Source organism: Trachemys scripta, unplaced genomic scaffold (assembly GCF_013100865.1).
Source record: "Trachemys scripta elegans isolate TJP31775 unplaced genomic scaffold, CAS_Tse_1.0 scaffold_26, whole genome shotgun sequence".
Classification (NCBI taxonomy): domain Eukaryota; kingdom Metazoa; phylum Chordata; order Testudines; family Emydidae; genus Trachemys; species Trachemys scripta.
This window is the reverse complement of record NW_023260511.1, coordinates 4,928,911-4,948,997: the sequence shown is the minus strand read 5'-3', so window position 1 is coordinate 4,948,997 and position 20,087 is coordinate 4,928,911. Positions and strand designations below refer to the sequence as shown.

Below are 20,087 nucleotides of genomic sequence, written 5' to 3'. Positions count from 1 at the left end.
GAACACTATTGAGGTAGCAGCAGATGTAGTCCCTAAACTCCCATACCCGGTGCTCATAGGGAGGGACTTCCCAGGGTTTGGAAACTTACTCCCAGTAGGGGGATTGGAGAAATATGGGGACCCTAAAATTGATGAGGCATCCACAGCAGACTGTCAACCCCCAATCTTCTCTGAAATATCCCCAGATTTGTTCTCCACTCCCAGACAAGGTAGAAAGACAAAAAGGGAAAGAAGGGCAGCTAAGCCCTTGGGAACCCAAATACTGACCCAAAGCCAGAGGGTCGCTCTTGTAGGTAGGCGGACCCGCGCAGCTGAAAAGGAGGCCACGCAGGAGGGAGAAGCACCTGAGTCTGACCCCCACCCTAATGCTTCTGAACCAGTAGAGGCAACAGAGACTGGGCCCCTAGATCTTGGGCAGATTAGCCCCGGGAGAGGAAATTTTGGACGGGACCAGGCAGAAGACCCAAGGTATGACAACATTAGGAAGCAGGTAACTGAAATAGATGGGGTCCCCATGGAAGGGAAAACCCAGGGACCAGGACCCTACTTCATAATGAAGAAGAATCTCTTATACCGGGTTGCACCAGTACAGGGGCAGAAGGTACAGCAGATCCTAGTACCTCAAAAACACCAGAACGCTGTATTAAGTCTTGCTCACAGTCATCTTTTTGGGTGGCATTTAGGGGTAGAGAAGACCCTGGCATGAGTCCTATGACGGTTCTTCTGGCCCGGAGTACATGAAGAAGTGCGGAGGAACTGTGCCTCCTGCCCGGAATGTCAGCTGCACAGTCCCCGTCCCCACTTGAGGGCACCTTTAGTACCCCTTCCCATCATAGAGGTCCCCTTTGAGCGAATAGCCATGGTCCTAGTGGGACCCCTGGAGAAGACAGCTCGGGGCCACCAATATATACTTGTTGTTTTGGACTATGCTACTCGCTACCCAGAAGCCGTCCCCCTGCGGAACAGGGCCTCTAAAACTATAGCCAAAGAGCTGGTGGGGATCTTTTCCCGAATGGGGCTACTGAAGAAGATATTAACCGACCAAGGAACCCCATTTATGTCGAAGCTAATGAAGGACCTCTGTATGCTGCTCCATATACATACCCTGAGAACTTCGGTCTACCATCCGCAGACTGATGGGTTGGTAGAAAGGTTTAACCGAACCCTCAAGGCTATGATAAGGAAGGTGGTAAGTCAGGACGGGAAGGATTGGGACACCCTACTACCCTACCTTATGTTTGCCATCCGGGAGGTACCACAGGCCTCAACTGAGTTTTCCCCCTTCGAGTTATTATATGGACGTCACCCCCGTGGCATACTACATATCATCAAAGAGATCTGGGAAGAGGAACCCAATGAGTGGAGCAATATAATAGAGCATGTAATGCAGATGCGAGACCGGATAGCCCGGGTTACCCCTATTGTACAGAAACATTTGGAGAAGGCACAGGAGGCCCAGTGAACCCATTACAATCACCAGCAAAAGTGCGACAGTTCCAACCAGGGGATCGGGTTATGGTGTTGGTACCCACAGCAGAAAGCAAGCTTCTGGCCCAATGGCAGGAGCCTTATGAGGTGGTTGAACCCGTGGGGGAAGTAACCTACAAGGTGCGGCAGCCAGGATGCAGAAAACAAGAACAGATTTATCACGTTAACTTTCTGAAACCCTGGCATGCACAAGAGGCATGCACAATGGTCCAAAAAGACCTAACCCAGGAAAACAAGCCTTCCAAACAGGTGAGAGTGTCTCCCGATTTAACACCAGACTAGAAGAATGAAGTGTCTGAGATGATCTTCCGGAACCAAGATGTGTTCTCGACAAAACCGGGCCGAACAACCAAGACATATCACCACATCGTCATGAACCCTGGGGCCAGAGTAACAATGAGGCCCTATCGGGTGCCAGCAGTAAAAAGGGAGGAAATAAAAGCAGAAGTAAAAAAAATGCTGGAGTTGGGGATCATCGAAGAATCCCACAGTCAGTGGTCCAGCCCAATCGTGCTGGTGCCCAAACATGATGGCACCACAAGATTTTGCAACGACTTCCGGCGACTAAACGAAGTATCCCAGTTCGACGCATACCCCATACCTCGCATAGATGAGCTAGTGGACCATCTGGGTAATGCCCGGTACTTGACTACCCTAGACTTGACAAAGGGGTACTGGCAGATTCCCCTTGCAGAAGACGCAAAGGAAAAGACTGCGTTCTCTACACCAGAGGGTCTTTTTCAATATGCTGTCCTCCCTTTTGAACTACATGGGGCCCCAGCTACCTTCCAGCGCCTCATGGACAAGCTATTACGCCCGCATAACAGTTATGCTGCTGCCTACTTGGACGATGTGGTCATTCATACCCCAGACTGGGAAACCCACCTGGAGAAGGTGGAGGCAGTCCTCGATACCTTCAGGCGAGCTGGCCTTACAGCAAACCCTGCCAATTGTGCTGTAGGGTTTACGAAGGCCAAATATTTTGGCTACATTGTGGGAAAAGGTCTGGTAAAACCCCAAGTGAACAAGTTATAGGCCATCCGAAATTGGCCCCGACCAAGTTGCAAGAAATAAGTCCGGGCTTTCCTAGGCGTGGTGGGGTATTACCGACGATTTATCCCCCACTTTGCCACAAGGGCAAGCCCCCTGACAGACCTAGTGAAAGCCCGTGGACCTGATCTGGTGAGATGGTCTGACGCAGCAGAGGAAGCATTCACAGACCTACGGACTGCCCTCTGCAGTAACCCCATACTGATTGCCCCTGATTTCACCAAGGAGCTTATCCTGCAGACGGATGCATCGGAAATAGGGTTGGGGGCCGTTCTATCACAGATGGTCGGGGCGGAGGAACACCCAATTCTATACCTCAGTCGGAAACTCCTTCCAAGGGAACAAAAATATGCAGTGGTGGAGAGAGAATGCCTCGCTGTAAAATGGGCCATGGAAACATTGCGCTACTACCTGCTTGGGCGCAGATTTGTCCTCGTGACCGACCATGCCCTCTTCAATGGATGCAGCGGAACAAGGAGAAGAACACAGGGGTGACCAAATGCTTCTTATCCCTCCAACCTTTCCAGTTCCGTGCGCAACACAGAGCAGGGAGCCATCATGGCAACGCCGATGGCTTGTCACGTGTGCATTGTCTGGCATCCCAAGCTGCCCAACCCCTTGGCATTGAGCAGGGGGGAGGGATATGTGACAGACCCAGACCAGTGGGGTACAGGAGTCTGGTAGAGGGCAAATATACTGGTCACTGGATGGGTAGTTTTCTGTTCCCTGAGTGACCAGAGCAGGGGCTGCACTAGAGTAATCAGGAACCTGCTAGAACCAGTTAAGGCAGGCAGGCTAATTAGGACACCTGGAGCCAATTAAGAAGAAGCTGCTAGAATCAATTAAGGCAGGCTAATCAGGGCACCTGGGTTTTAAAAGGAGCTCACTTCAGTTTGTGGTGCGAGTGGGAGGAGCTGGGAGCAGGAGGCGCAAGGAGCTGAGAGTGTGCTACTGGAGGACTGAGGAGCACAAGCGTTATCAGACACCAGGAGGAAGGTCCTGTGGTGAGACTAAGGAAAATGTTTGGAAGAGGCCATGGGGAAGTAGCCCAGGGAGTTGTAGCTGTCATGCAGCTGTTACAGGAGGCACTATAGACAGCTGCAGTCCACAGGGCCCTGGGCTGGAACCCGGAGTAGAGGGCGGGCCCGGGTTCCCCCCACACCTCCCAATTGACCTGGACTGTGGGTTCTTCCAGAAGGGAAGGTCTCTGGGCTGTTCCCCAACCCACATGGTGAATCTCTGAGGCAAGAAAATCCGCCAATAAGCGCAGGACCCACCAAGATAGAGGAGGAACTTTGTCACAATAACTAACTATTAACTATCTACAACTAAGAAAAGGAAACCACTACGAAGGCACTTGCGAGTGCAAGAGATTGAGCTGCTCCAACGACCGTCACTGATGGTAAGAAGGAACTGAGCAGGCAGCGGGTCGGCAGGGACCTATATACACCGCCATGAAGGCGCCACTCCAGGGGTCTCCACAGCCGACCCGACAGGTACCGCTAGGGAAAAACCTTCCGACGATCATGCACGCGGCGCTCACACACCTATTGGAATGCACATGAGCAATCACTGAAAGAAGGACATAGCGCCTACCACTGACGGGTCTGAACAGCCTCTGCAACAGCCTGTTAAGGGTTCACTCCCTGTGAATTAATCAGTTAACTAAAAAAAAAAATAAGGATTAAAAAAATTAATCACGATTAATCAGTTTTAATTGTACTGTTAAACAATAGAATATCAATTGAAATTTATTAAATATTTTGGATGTTTTTCTATATTTTCAAATATATTGATTTTAGTTACGACACAGAATACACTGTGTACTGTTCTCATTTTATATTCTTACAGTTCAAGTTGTTTTATCCAGCATGTTGGGGGAATGGGGGGTGCTGGTAAATGAAAAATGCTGGTTAACTAAGAGGGAGGGGGGTTGGGTGCGGGAGGGAGTGCGGGGATGGGGGATGGGGCACGGGCTCTGGGAGGGATTTTGGGTTCAGGAGGGGGCCCAGGGCAGGCAGTTGGGGCGCGGTATCGGGTGCAGGGTGCCGGATCCAGGGCCACCTCAGGTAGCTCCCCGGAAGCAGCAACTCGTCCCGGCTCATCCTAGGCGGAGTCACGGCAGGCAGGTTGGTGCACTCCCTCCACCTGCAGCTCCCAGTGGCCGTGGTTCCCAGCCAATGGGAGCTGTGCAGCTGGCACGGGGGGGTGGGCAGAATACAGAGCCACCTGATGCGTCTCCACTTAGGAGTAGCCAGAGCCCGGGACAGGTCACCGCTTATGGGGAGCCATCCAAGTGAGAGACCCATGGATCTTACACCCTGCACTCGCACCCATGTACCAAGACCCCTCCCACACCCAAAGTCCCTCCCAGAACCTGCAATCCAAACCCCCTTCTGTTCCCCAGCACCCTGCCGGCCCCGCGCCAACCGGACTATAAACCGGAATTTCAATGAAGATCCAAAATGCCAATTTATAGAGATTTCCTGTTGGTGAAGTGCTGGAAAAAAACAGTTTTTACTATATTTGGACTGTAAAAATAGTAAAAGAAATAGTATTTTGCAATTCACCTCATACAAGTTCTGTAGTGCAATCTCTTTATTGTGAAAGTGCAACTTACAAATGTTGATTTTTTTTTTTGGTACTTAAATGCACGCAAAAAAACCAACAATGGAAAATTTAGAGGCTAAACATCCTCTCAGTCTTACTTCTTGTTCAGCCAATCGCTCAGACAAACAAGTTTGTTTACATTTACAGGAGATAATGCTGCCTGCTTCTTATTTCCAATGTCACCCAAAAGTGAGAAGAGGCGTTCGCATGGCACTTGAGAAGACATTCAATGCAAATTTCACAAAACGCAAAGAAGGTACCTGTGACTCTCTGTACCTCAGGGAATCACCCAGCTCCCCCATGTTCATCCTTATAAAATGATTGTGTGGTATCCAATACAAAGTTTGTCATGTCGGCTGTCTTTGGAAGCCTCATAATACACTGAGCTTTGTTGTTAAAGTGATGTTATAGTAATTGTTGTTGCAGTAATGTTATAGCAATGTTAGAGGTTATAATTTCATGTATAAAGTTATGAGGTTGAAAATGTATACTCATGCTTTATAATAAGCCCAGGCAAAAACTCTCAAGGCATGTATGGGACAAATCCAGCCCAGCCTCACAGGAATAAAGAACGCTGGCCTAGGCAGCATCAAAAGGATCTGTTGGACTCCCCTTTCTAAGGTCAGTTTGGGACTGCAGTGAGGTAATGCTCACCTGACACTAAAGAGGGTGGGGCAAAGCAAAGAAGGAAGAAAGAACATGATGAAAGGGAGAAATGTTTGCCATGCTTTTCCTCTCTCTTCCACCTACATCTATAGACATCACACGAAGCAACTGAAGTACTGATTAAAGGGGAGAGCCTGGCTGAAGAGCAAAAAGCTAGCCGGTGATAAGAAGCATCTAAGTTTCAAAGGGCATTAAAAGTATTAAGATCAGCTTAGAATGTGTTTGACAAAATGTGACTTGCTATGTTTGACTTATAACCACTTAAAATCTATCTTCATAGTTAATAATTCAGTTCGTTTGTTCTAGCTGAAACAGTATGTTTGGTATGAAGCGTGTCAGAGACTCCCCTTGGGATAACAAGACTGGTACATATCAATTTCTTTGTTAAATTGATGAACTTAGATAAGCTTGCAGCATCCAGCAGGGATAACTGGATACTGCAAGACAGAGGTTTCTAGGGTTCTGTCTGGGACCCGCGATATTGGCTAGTGTCATTCGGTTGCACAATCCAAGGAGCAGGTTACATGTCAGAGGCTGTGTGTGAAAAGCCCAGGAGTGGGGGTTTGCACAGCAGAGCAGGGTAAGGCTGGCTCCCCGAGTCAGGGATTGGAGTGACCTAGCAGATCAGCAAGGGTAACACCAGAGGGGAACAATACAGTATGAAAGTGAGATTTCTAAAGCTAGGTACAGCACTCGCCCCAAGATTTAAGAATCTGAAGTTGCTTCCAAAATCTGAGAGGGACGAGGTATGGAGCATGCTTTCAGAAGTCTTAAAAGAGCAACACTCCAATGCTCCAATGCGGAAACTACAGAACCTGAACCACCAAAAAAGAAAATCAACCTTCCGCTCCTGGCATCTGACTCAGATGATGAAAATGGACATTTGTTGGTCTGCACTACTTGGATCGTTATCGGGCAGAACCCATCATCAGAATGGACGCATGTTCTCTGGAATGGTAATCGAAGCATGAAGGGACATATGCATTTTTATCACATCTGGCACATAAATACTTTGCTACACCAGCTACAAAAGTGCCATGTGAATGCATGCTCTCACTTTCAGGTAACATTGTTTACCTTTGCAGGAGATAATGCTGCTTGCATCTTGTTTATAAATTTGTCTGTCTGAGAGACTGGATGAACAAGCTGTAGGACTGAGTGGACTTGTAGGATCTAAAATTTTACATTGTTTTATCTTTGATTGTAGTTATTATTTATAAATAATTCTACATTTGTAAGCTCAACTTTCCTGATAAAGAGATTGCACTACAGTACTTGTATGAAGTAAACTGAAAATAATATTTGTTTTGTTGCTTTTTTACAGTGCAAATATGTGTAATCAAAGATAAATATATAGTGAGAACTGTACAGTTTGATTTCTGTGTTGTAAATGAAATAAATATATATGACAATGTAGAAAACATCCCAAAAAATGAAATAAATGGTTCTCTATTATTGTGTAAAGGTGCAATAAATTATGCGATTAATCAAGATTAATTTTTTAATCTCACAATTAATCATGATTAACTTTTTAATAACTTCACAGCCCTACTCCCCACCACTACCATGCAGCCACCTGTAGCATGGAACAGGGTAGATGAGAGACAGGGTACAGAAACTGATAAGCCATGTAGGAGAGGAAGTGAGGAAGAACCCTGTCTCCCGTCACAACAGTGGAGCATTTTATAGGTCCAGGGGTAATTAGCTGAGATGTAAATCACCCGGAGTTACGTGGACAGGAACCCCACACTTCATAAAGGGATCCTTGAGTGGCTGCACGATCCATTCAACCCCAAATACCACAAATGGGATGTATGGTTACCCACACCCCATTGTGCTGTAGCCGAGAGAGTCTCTCACAGAGGCACATGTACTGCTCCCTGCAACACAGACACTAAGTGTTGTGCTGGGGCACTGGCCCACCCCTGACTTTGAGGGGACAGCACCCCCTACTGAGCCCCCATCCTGCTCCCTGCAGCACAGGCACATAGAACTGTGGGGGGGAAATGGAGTGAGCGCTGACACCATGGGAAAAGCGACACTTACTGTGACCCCGAAACAGCTCCCTACAGTACAGGCCCTTAGCACCATGCTGGGGCACTGGGGTCAGCGCTGACTCAGACAGGAGAGCTGGGTCTATGCTGAAAGCTTCCCAGCCCGATCCCTGCACCACCCACAGTGACATGATGGATGCAAGTTACCTGAGCACGCAACACCGGCATCTTCTCTGTGGTTACAGTTATTCTCTCCCCAAAACAGAGCCCTGCAGTCGGAGAGGGCAACTTCTGTTCCTGTGCAGTTGACATCATCCAGCCAGATACGGTCAGATCCTCGCCCAAATCGAGCCCCTCCTGGGGCTGATAATGCCGTCCCACAGCCCAGCTGCCTGCACACGACTCCAGCATCCTGTAAATCCCAGTTGTCATCACACACGGTTCCCCACTTCTGGTTGTGAAGCACCTCGACCCTCCCAGCGCAGCGACTTGGGCCGTTCACCAGTCGGAGCTGAGCCACTTCTGAGATGCCAGCATCTGCAAACACCCAAGGGAATAAACACTCAGGGAGGTTCCTGTGCATCTGATCTCTCGTGTCGCTTGGGAACGTAGTACCTCTGTCCAGTCTCTGCACAGAGCAACTGCCTTTCAGAGTCTGCCCACCACTGACCAGGCTAATCACTTGGGCAATGTTGAAGTTTGTCCACTGCCCTCCCAGCCAGCTCTCACCTAGCTAGGATGTCACCTAATTAGGCAGACTGGACGGCAGTCTGACCCACTGCTCCCACTACAGCACTTAAAAAGATCACGCCCCGCACTGCTGGCAGGAACCTCCTGGGGAGCAGATTTACACCCTCACTCCTGGTGCTGATATTCGCTCCAGTGTGATACTGTGCAGTACTGTGGGGCAGATGCTGGGATAAGCATCTTGGTGATTGTGAGCTCAGCACAGTCACCCGTGTCATTAATGGTTGCCTTAGCCTGACATCAGCATCGAATTCCATCGCTCCCTGAAAACCTCACCCAGTGTCCATCCCCCTAGAACTGCCCATTCAGAGGCAATGCACACTTCCTTCAAGCAGAATGACTCCCTCCTGAAACAAACACTTGTCCCCGCGGGTCTTCCTGACTTGCCAGGACTGACTTGGTAACATTGCTGCACTCGTGTCTAGTGCTGCCAGCCCAGTAACAGTCTCAGATGAATGATTACATAGCTGGGCTGACACCTGTGTCCTCACAGAGGGGCAGGAACTTTGGGATACAGAGACTGGCGTGCTGATGCATTTTCAGAAGCCCTAACTTGTATCTGCCCATTTACAACCTGGGATGTAGATCTTGGATGAGGGTTAATGGGCCCCTGACTAGACTGGCCAGAGGAATTGCTGCAGTGCAAAAATTTGGCTTAGCCTGATCTTCTCAGTGTGCCTGTGGGGCAGCAATACAGACAGTCACACATGGTGGAGGAGAGCCCCGTTAGAAGTCTGGAACTTGAGAATTCACAGTCAGATGGCAGGGGTGGGAAAACTACGGCCCGCAGGTTGGATCCGACCTGTCTCGGCTTTGGATCTGGTCCATAGGATTACCACCCCTTTGGCGCCGTTGGCCCCGCACCACTCCCGGAAGTGGTCGGCACCACATCCCTGCAGCCTCTTGGGGCAGGGTGGGGAACAGATGGCTCCACGCGCTGCCCTCGCCTGTAGCGCCTCATGCCGCACCTCGCACGCCTCCTGTTCTCTGAACCCCTGCTCTAAGCCCTGTCACACCCCACACCCTTCCTGCACCCCAACCCCCTACTCTAAGATCCCTCCACACTCTACACCACCTCCTACACCCCAACCCCCTTCCCTGAGCCACCCAGATTGGCCCTCGGACCAAAAAGTTTGCCCACACCTGAGGTAGAGGTAAGCAAGTTTGGAATGAGTTCTCCCCTGACAGCTAGTGATGAGCTGGGGAGGGGAAAAGGCTTCAAGAACACATTCACTCTGCCCAGGTATCCAGCAGACAGAGCTGTGTTGGCTGGTGCTGGGTTACAAATCACTGTAGTACTTCAATGCAGGGGTAGTAAAATGTAGTTGTCGTGAGTAAAAGGCAGCAGAACTGTGCTGAGCCTGCCCTGACTGAGGTGGTCACTCTGAACTGAACGGAACTCACTAACCAGGGGGCTCAGACACCAGACCCCCTATCAAGAATGAGAGGAGGTGGAGATGGGTGTTCCTGCTGAGGTGTGTGCGTACTGTGTAAGAGGTCTAGGCATCATTTAATCTGCCCCTCACCACTCTTCAAAGATAGAGTTAATGAAGGCTCCATTAGGAATCATTTTGGTTTAAGTGATCACTAGAGTTGAAATCACCTGCTGTGAGTGAGAGTTCCCCTCCAAAAGCTGACAGTCTCTCAGAGCTGGGTGGAGCCTCAAGAGAGAGACCTGTAGAGGTCACAGTAGAGAGGCCGGGGGCAGCAGAAGGTGAGGGCGAGCAGAGTGGTGAGTGGCTGGCAGGGCAGTTGCCACCAGAGCAAGCACCCAGACAGCAGACCAAGCCAGGCGCTCTCCTCCCCGCCCCCATTGTGGGAGCTAAACTCACACAGCTGCACCTCTGAACTCTGGGTCTTCACTAACAAAGGACAATCACTGTGAGTGGGGTGGGGTGGAGAAAGAAGGGACGGGCACCTTAAAGGAAATTTAGTTGCTGGACTCAAGAACCTGAGGCAAAAGACACTGACCAACATTCTCTTGGGGAGGTGTTTTGCTCATGGTTTTATGTTTATAAATCCTGTTTCTGGCATTTTCCCAAGTTAATGTTGGGGCCCTTTCCTCCTTTTATTAATAAGTTCCTTTTCTGCACTGAGATTCTGTGCTTCCAAGAGGGGAAACTTTGCCTCGTAGAAACACCCAGTGGATTTTGTGTAATTGTATCAGGTTATTGGGTGGATGCTCAAGCTGGATCTGTGTTATATTGCTGAAAAGGAACCTCTAGTTATTGACACCGGCCCTGGTCCCTTCCAACACCACTGGCAGAAGGGTTACATAGATATCAACTTGTAATATACACAAAAGAAGAAGACTCCTCCCACTGACATGCAGCCACTTCTGGGGTAGGACAGGGCAGCTGAGAAACAGGACAGGGAAATATGTAGGCTGTGTAGTACAGGAAGTGAGGAATAATTGTCTCTCTTGTGTCCAGCTCTTGGGGAAGTTACAATTTCAGGACTAATTCCCTGAAATGCAAATCCGCCGGAACACAGTGATTAGGAACCGGACTCTTGAGAAATTGGCCCTGGATTTTTAGTTTGAATGAGCGGCTGCAGACTCCATTGACACCAAATCCAGCCAGTGGACGCTGCAGTTACCCAGGTCCCTATTGTGCCACAGAGGAGTCTGGCCTAGAAATAGACGCCAACTGGCAGAAGGCACAGGAATGCCTAGAGTTATACGGGGATCACCTGGGTGAGCTATATGCACAATAGTTCACCAAAGGTGGGTTGTGAGGTCTCTGCCAAGAGCCAGCAGACTGCTTGTCAAACTAACCGGGGAAGATGTTTGTATGGGACATAGTTGAAGAGAGATGTAAAATGTAGAATATGAGGTGTTGAAGTGAAGCATGTCACCTGCGCCATGGCAATCCCTTCGGCTGAGCCAATCAGCACATAGAACAATGCACAGCCATGGAGACAGGCTATATTCACTGTCTGGGCCCAGTGGGAGCCTGAGAATTTACAAAGACAGAGGAACCTCAACACAAGTCTCTAAAGAGGGACCTCCTCTGGGAAGAGACAATGACCTGTACCTACAAAGAAAGAGGAGAGGGGACAAGAGCTCCCTTTCACCCAGGAGGCGGTTGACAGCGTTTTTCTCAGGAACAGGAGATCACAGCCAAGCCTGGACTAAAACCCTGGAAGGACTGTGGCGTAAGCGTTGCTCTACCAGACAGAAAAGTATCTTGTTCAATGAGGCTAGGCTCTAGTCAGTGTGATATGATTTTATCCCCGAGGTTTTTTCCCCTAGCAGTACCCGTCAGGTAGGCTGTGGAGACCCCTGGAGTGGCACATTCATGGCGGTGTATATAGGTCCCAGCAGACCCGCTGCCTGCTCAGTTCCTTCTTGCCGGAATACTCCAACAGAGGGAAGGCAGATGGTTTTGGAATGGACATGAGCAACACATTTTGAAGAACAACAGTTACGAGAGTTAGATAACCGTTTTTCTCTTCAAGTGATTGTTCATGTGCATTCCAATAGGTGACTCCCAAGCAGTTTTCCTTGGGGAGGGGTTGGAGTTCACCTGGTTGAGGAATGCAGGACTGCTCTGCCAAAGGCTGCATCGTCCCTTGCCTGTTGGGTAATGGTGTAGTGTGACGTGATGGTGTGGACAGAGGACCACATTGCTGCCTTGCATATTTCCTTGATAGGGACCTGTACCAGGAATGCTGTGGACGATGTCTGCGCTCTCGTAGAGTGCACCATAAGCGAAGGGACTGGAATTTTATTCAGGTCGTAGCAAGTCCTGATACAGGACATGATCCATGATGAAATGCACTGGGACGAGATCAGAAGCCCCTTCATCCTTTCTGCGATTGCAATAAAGAACTGTGGTGACTTACGAAATCGCTTTGTGTGCTCAGTATAGAATGCTAGAGGATGCCTGACGGCCAGAGAATGGAACATGCGCCCTCTGTTACTGATATGTGGCTTAGGAAAGAACACAGGTAAAAATATGTCCTGGTTCACATGAAACTGGGAGACTAACTTTGGCAGAAACGCAGGGTGAGGGCGTAGCTGCACCTTGTCTTTATAAAAGACCATATAGGGGGGCTTGGAAGTCAGCGCTCGGAGTTGGGATACCCTTCTGGCCGAGGTTATGGCCACCAGAAAGGCCACCTTCCAGGAAACGTAGGACAGAGGGCAGGTCGTCATGGGCTTGAAACGGGGCCCCATGAGTGTGGACAGGACCAGGTTGAAGTCCCACTGGGGAATGGGCCATTGTACCTGGGTATAAAGTCTGTCCAAGCCCTTGAGAAACCAGCCCACCATGGGATTGCCGAAGACTGACCTACCTGCTGCCCGCAGGTGGAAGGCCGAAATGGCAGCCAGGTGTACCCTATGAGATAATATTGCCAACCCCTGCAGCTGGAGGTATAACAGGTAGTCCAAAACCAGGGGAATTGGAGCTAGCTGTGGTGCAGTGCTCCTCTGAAGAGACCAGATGGAGAAGAACATCCATTTTGCCAGGTACGTGTCATGAGTGGAGGGTTGCCTACTTCCCAGCAGGACCTCCCTCACTGGGTCTGAACGCTGAAGCTCAAGAGGGTTCAGCCATAGAATTTCCGCGCCATGAGGTGGAGGAACTCCAGGTTGGGGTGTTGTAGGTGTCTGTGGTCCTGTGTGATGAGGCTCAGGCACACAGGAAGGGCTACTAGTCTGTCCACTGAGAGGTTCATCAGCATGGTGAACCAGTGCTGGCGGGGCCACGCTGGCGCTATGAGGATAATTGAAGCTCTGTCCCAGCAAGTCTTAAGGAGGACTCTGTGTACAGCAGGTGACTTGTCCATGAAAGGTGAAAGGCGTCTGCGATGCAGCCTGGGCTGTGGTTCAGGAAAGAGCAGAATCGCTGGCACTTCCTGTTGCTCCACATCTCGTAGAGGTCTATGAAAAATGGACTGTCCGATGTCTGGCCTGAGGTGACTGTGAAACGAGCGGCTGAGGCAATTGGCTAGCTTGTTTTCTGCGCCCGGAAGATGCAACACCTCTAGGTGTATCGAGTGAGCCATGCAAAAGTCCCACAGCTCAAGGGCTTCCTAGCTCGGAGAGAGTTCAAAGCACTACCCTATTTGTTTATATAGAGCATCGCTGCAGTGTTGTCTGTCAGCACCAACACACATGCGCCCTGAGGGCGGGCCTGGAACTCTTCGCATGCCAGATGAACCGCCCTCAGCTCCCTTACATTGATATGCAGCGATAGTTCTGCGTGGGACCATAGGCCTTGGGTTCTGATATTGCCCAGGTGCGCTCCCCAACTGAGCGCCTAGGCGTCCGTGACTAGCGATAGCGTAGGTTGAGGTTTGGCAAAGGGTACTCCCACACAGACCACTTGTGGCTGCAGCCACTAGTGGAGAGACTCAAGAATGAGAGTGGGGAGGGTAAGTATTCTGTCCATTGGGTCCCTGCTTGGCCTGTGTACTCGTGCCAACCACAGCTGGAGGGAGCGAAGGCATAACCTGGTGTTCTTGATCATGTATGTGCAGGCCGCCGTATGCCCCAACAGTTTCATGCAATTTCTGGCCATGGTTGTGTGGAATCGGTTAAGGTTTTCGATAATGCCCATGAGTGCTTGGAAGCGCACTTGGAAGTGCTTGGTCAGGAACGCCCTGGCCTGTGTTGAGCCCAAGAGAGCTCCTATGAATTCTATTCTCTGCGTCGGGGCTAGGGTGGATTGGGCAATTTCAATATGAGGCCCAGCCTGTGGAATGTGGCCCAAGCCAGAGACACATGCTCTGCAGCCTGTGCTTGCGACTCGGCCGTGATAAGCGAGTCGTCCAGGTAAGAGAATACTTGCATCTGCCGTTTGTGGAGGAAGGCTGCAATGATCGCCATACACTTTGTGAATACCCGGGGGGCCGCCAAGAGCCCAAACAGGACCACTCTGAACTGGTAGTGCTGGCCACTGACCACAAATCGAAGAAAATGTCTGTGGGCCAGGATAATGGAGATATGAAAGTACACATCTTTCAAGTCGAGTGCGGCGTACCAGTCCCCCAGATCCAGGGAAGGAATGATGGGAGCCAGAGATACCATGTGAAACTTCACTTTCCTCATGAATGTGTTGAGGTCTCACAGATCCAGGATAGGCCGGAGCCCACCCTTGGCCTTGGGGATGAGGAAATAGCGGGAGTAGAACCTCTTGCCCCTGAACTCCTGAGGAACCTCCTCTATTGCCCCTAGAGCGAGGAGCGATTGCACCTCCTGCAAGAGGAGTAGTTCATGACAAGGGTCCCTGAAAAGAAACTGGGAAAGGGGGTGGGAGGGCGGGAGGGAACAGAATTGGATAAAATATCCCATCTGTACCGTGCTCAGGACCCAGCGATCTGAAGTGATCTGGGACCATGCACGGTAGAAGCGGGAGAATCAATTCACAAAGGGAGGGTAAGGATCCAAATTCAATACTGATGCTCCATCCTCGGGTGCATCTTCAAAAGTTTGGCTTCGGGCCTGGGGGCTGTTTGGCCAAACTCTGGCCTTGGCCCAGAGCAGAAGTGAGACGGGGGCTGAGGCTTAAATGGCTTTCTTTGGGGTGCAGGGGTGTGGATCCCCAAAGGTTTTAAAGTCACTTCGAGTCCTTAAGGTTGTGCAGGCAAGAATCCATATTTTGGGCAAACAGGCCTGCACGGTTAAAGAGGAGGTCCTGGATCGTGTTCTCAACTTCATGTGGTATCCCAGACACCTTCAGCCACACACTGCACCTCCTTGTAATAGCGGTGGCCATAGTCCAAGCCGCTGAGTCTGCCTCATCTAACGTGGCCTGGAGGGATGTTCTCGAGACCACTCTGCCCTCCTCGAGGCACGTGCTAAACTCCTTGTGAGAGTCAGCTGGGAGTAATGCCTGGAATTTTGCTAACAAGCTCCAGGAATTGGAAGCAGCTGAGTACCGCTTGCTGGTTGGCCACTCGAAGCTGGAGCCCCCCGGTCGAGTAGACCTTTCGGCCGAAAATATCCAGCTTCTTAGCATCCTGTGACTTTGGGGTGGGACCTGGCTGCCCCTGTCGCTCCTTATGATTTGCCGCAAAGATCACCAGAATCCCCAGTTGGGGGTGGGTGAAAAGGTGTTTGTACCCTTTCTTTGGCAAAAAATAGCATCTCTCCACCCCTTTAGCAGTGGGTGGTATTGAGGCCGGAATCTGCCAGAGCATCCTAGTAGTATTCTGGATCGTTCTTATTGGGGCAAGGGCACCCTAGATGGATAGTCCAGGGAAAGGATGTCCACCATCGGGTCCAACTCCAGGATGCCACCTGGTAGCACTGGCCTTACGAGCAGGGCAGCAGTGCTGGTGCTCCTTGGAGGAGTCCTTTCCTGCTGCCAGGAAATCCAACACCAAGGCCGGGGGGCTGCGCACCAATGATGAGGTGGCATTTCCAGTGCCGGCTGGGTGCGGAGAGCCGACTCCATCAGGAGGAGCTTTCAATGATAGTCCTGTTCTCTCTTAGTCCTGGGTCTCAAGCTCCTGCAAACTGGGCACTTGTCTGTCTGATACCGTCTCCGAGGCACTTGAGACAAGGAGCATGCGAATCGCTTGTGGGCATAGGTTTCGCACACCTCTCGTACACCTTAAACCCCTGTGACCGAGGCATGCCCAGGTGCCTGGGGAAACTGGGGTGTGGGGAAAGACCCCCAAAGTGAGCCCAACTTACTATAAACTACTATATAACTAACTATTAACTATCTACAACTAAGAAAAGGGAACCACTAGTAGGGTGACCAGACAGCAAGTGTGAAAAATCGGGAGGGGGATGGGGGGTAATAGGAGCCTGTATAAGAAAAAGACCCCAAAATCGGGACTGTCCCTATAAACCAGGACATCTGGTCACCCTAACCACTAGGTAGGCACTTGTGAATGCAAGAGACTCAGCTGCTCCAACGACCATCACTGGCAGTAAGAAGGAACTGAGAACATGGCAGGTCTGCAGGGAACTATATACACCACTATGAAGACGCCACTCCAGGGGTTTCCACAGCCAACCCGATGGGTACCGCTAGGGAAAAACCTTCCGATGATCGTGCATGGGGCGCGCACACCTATTGGTATGAACATGAGAAATCATGCAAAGAAGAACATAGCAACTCCCACTGATGGGTTTCAACAGCCTCTGCAACAGCCTGTTAGGGGTTCACTCCCTGTCAATTAATCACGGTTAACTTACACGATTAACTCAAAAAAAAAATCATGATAAAAAAGATTGATCACTAATCGCAGTTTTAATCGCACTGTTAAACAATAGAATATCAATTGCAATTTATTAAATATTTTGCATATTTTCTATGTTTTCAAATATATTGATTTCAATTACAACACAGAATACGATGTGTGTAGTTCTCACTTTATATTATTACAGTTAAAGTTGTTTTATCCGGCATGTTGAGGAAACGGGGGGTGCAAGTAAATGAAAAATGCTGGTTAACTAAGAGGAAGGGAGTTTGGGTGCGGGAGGGAGTGTGGGGCTGGGAGTTGGGGCACACAAGGGGGTGTGGAGTACGGGCTCTGGGAGGATGTTTGGGTGCAGGAGGGGGCTCGGGGTAGGCAGTTGGGGCACGGTATCAAGTGCAGGCACTCACCTCAGGTGGCTCGCCGCAAGCAACAACTTGTCCCGGATCCTCCTGGGTGAAGGCGCGGCAGGCAGCTTGGTGCACTATATCCGCCAGCACGTGCCACCCCCGCAGCTCCCATTGGCCATGGTTGCCAGTCAATAGGAGCTGTGCAGCTGGCATGGGGGGGCAAAATGCAGAGCCACCTGGCACGCCTCTGCTTAGGAGTAGCCAGAGCTCAGGACAGGTCGACGCTTACGGGGAGTCATCCAAGGTGAGCGGCCCATGGATCTTACACATCGCATCCCCTCCCACGTACTAAGACCCCTCCAAAGCCTGCGCTCCACACTCACTCCTGCACCCCAGCACCCTGCCGGCACCACGCCAAACGGACTATAAACGGGCATTTCAATTAAGATCAGAAACACCAATTTATAGAGCTTTCCTGTTGGCGAAGTGATGGAAAAAACAGATTTTACTGTGTTTTGCTTTCATTTAATCTGACAAAATACGACTTGTTCTGTTTTGACTTATAATCACTTAAAATCTATCTTCATAGTTAATAACTCAGTTTGTTAGTTCAATCTGAAGCAGCGTGTTTGGTTTGAAGCATGTCAGAGATTCCCCTTGTGATAACAAGCCTGGTACATCCCAATTTCTTTGTTAAATTGATGAACTCATATAAGCTTGCAGCGTCCAGCGGGCAAAACTGGAGAGTGCAAGAAGGAGGTTCCTAGGGTTGTGTCTGGGACCGGCAATATTGGCTAGTGTCATTTGGTTGCATAATCCAAGGAGCAGCTTACATGTCAGAGGCTGTGTGTGAAGAGCCCAGAAGTGGGGGTACTCACAGCAGAGCAGGGAAAGGCTGGCTCCCACAGTCAAGGATTGGAGTGACCTAGCAGATCACCAGTCCAGATAACACCAGAGGGGAACATCACAGAACCAATCTGAGATTTCTAAAGCTAGTTACAACACTCAACCCAAGGTTTAAGAATCTGAAGTGCATTTCAAAATCTGAGAGGGACAAGGTGTGGAGCATGCTTTCAGAAGTCTTAAAAGAGCAACACTCCAATGTGGAAACTACAGAACCTGAACCACTAAAAAAGAAAATCAACCTTCTACTGTTGGCATCTGACTCAGATGATGAAAATGAACATTTGTCGATCTGCGCTGCTTTGGATCGTTAGCGAGCAGAACCCATCATCAGCATGGACGCATGTTCTCTGGAATGGTGGTCGAAGCGTGAAGGGACAAATGAATTTTTACCTCATCTGGCACATAAATATTTTGCTACACCAGCTACAACAGTGCCATGTGAATGCCTGTTCTCACTTACAGGTAACATTGTAAACAGGAAGCAGGCGGCATTATTTCCTGCAAAGGTAAACAAATTTCTCTGTCTGAGCGATTGGCTGAATGAGATGTAGGACTGAGTGGACTTGTAGGATCTAAAATTTTACATTGTTTTATTTTTGATTATGGTTATTATTTGTAAATCATTCTACATTTTTAAGTTCAACATTCCTGATAAAGAGATTGCACTACAGTACTTGTATGAGGTGAACTGAGAATAATATTTGTTTTCTTTCTTTTTTACAGTGCAAATATGTGTAATCAAAAATAAATATAAAGTGAGCACTGTACACTTTCTATTCTTTGTTATAATTGAAATCAATATATTTGAAAATGTAGAAAACATCTCAAAAAATTGAAATAAATAGTATTCTATTATTCTGTAAAGATGCGATTAAGTGTACAATTAATAATGATAATGTATTTATCTCACAATTAATCATGATTATCTTTTTAATAACTTGACAGCCTTGCTCCCCACCACTACCATGCAGCCACCCTGTGGAGTGGAACAGAGAGACAGGCCACACAAACTCATGAGCTGCGTAGGAGAGGTAGTTAGGAAGAACCCTGTCTCCAGTCAAAACAGTGGGGTATATTACAACTTTATGGGTAATTAGCTGAGATGTAAATCACCCAGAGTGAAATAGATAGGAACCCCACACATCATAAAGGTATCCTTGAGTGGCTGCAGGATCCATTCAACCCGAAATCACACAAATGGGATCTACAGTTACCCAGCGCCCCATTGTGCTGTAGCCGGGAGGGTCTCTCACAGAGGAACACGTAGTGCTCCCTGCAGCATAGACCCTAAGTGGAGTGCTGGGGCACTGGCCCAGCACTGACTTAGAGGGGAGAGCACCCCCTACTGAGCCCCCATCCCGTTCCCTGCAGCACAGGCCTGTAGAACTGTGTGGGGAAATGGGGTCAGCACTGATACCATGGGAGGAGAGACACTTACTGTGAACCCAAAATGGCTCCTTACAGTACAGACCCTTACCACCATGCTGGGGCACTGGGGTCAGCACTGACTCAGACAGGCGAGCTGGGTCTCTCCTGACAGATTCCCAGCCCGATCCCTGCACCACCCACAGTGACGTGATGGATGCAAGTTACCTGAGCATACAACACCAGCATCTTTTCTGTGGTTACAGTTATTCTCTCCCCAAGGCCGAGCCCTGCAATCGAAGAGGGCAACTTCTGTCCCTGTGCAGTTGACGTCATCCAGCCAGATACGGTCAGATCCTTGCCCAAATCGAGCCCCTCCTGGGGCTGATAACGCCGTCCCACAGCCCAGCTGCCTGCACACAACTCCGGCATCCTGTAAGTCCCAGCTGTCATCACACACGGTTCCCCACTGACGGTTGTGAAGCACCTCGACCCTCCCAGCGCAGCGACTTGGGCTGTTCACCAGTCGGAGCTGAGCCACTTCTGATATGCCAGAGTCTGCAGACACCCAAGGCAATAAACACTCAGGGAAGTTCCTGAGCATCTGATCTCTCATGTCACTGGGGAACGTAGCACCTCCCGCTGATGGATCTGACCGGTCTTTGCACACAGCCACTGCCAATCAAGGGCTCCCCACCACTGACCAGGCTAATCACTTGGGCAATGATGATGTTTGTCCACTCCCCTCCCA

At 49.7% G+C, this 20,087-nt stretch overlaps 1 protein-coding gene across 34 annotated transcripts in view; it reads right to left on the bottom strand.

Moving 5' to 3' along the window:
- Positions 1 to 20,087, bottom strand: part of LOC117870330 (deleted in malignant brain tumors 1 protein-like) — a 293,761-nt gene that overhangs the window by 248,984 nt on the left and 24,690 nt on the right. For 22 of the 34 annotated variants that reach the window (XR_004643956.1, XR_004643955.1, XM_034757453.1 and 19 more), the window contains 2 exons: positions 19,565 to 19,894; positions 8,016 to 8,345 (listed from right to left, as the gene is read on the bottom strand). The exons of 7 other annotated variants lie outside the window; for them this stretch is intronic. Coding sequence is in view for 25 of the 27 variants with exons in the window: in XM_034757453.1 (XP_034613344.1) it covers positions 8,016 to 8,345; positions 19,565 to 19,894 (660 nt within the window). In the remaining 2 variants the exon portion in view is untranslated. Of the gene's footprint in view, positions 1 to 8,015; positions 8,346 to 9,911; positions 9,917 to 19,564; positions 19,895 to 20,087 lie in introns of all 34 variants that reach the window. 5 more of the 34 variants (XM_034757457.1, XM_034757436.1, XM_034757447.1 and 2 more) reach the window with 3 other exon arrangements.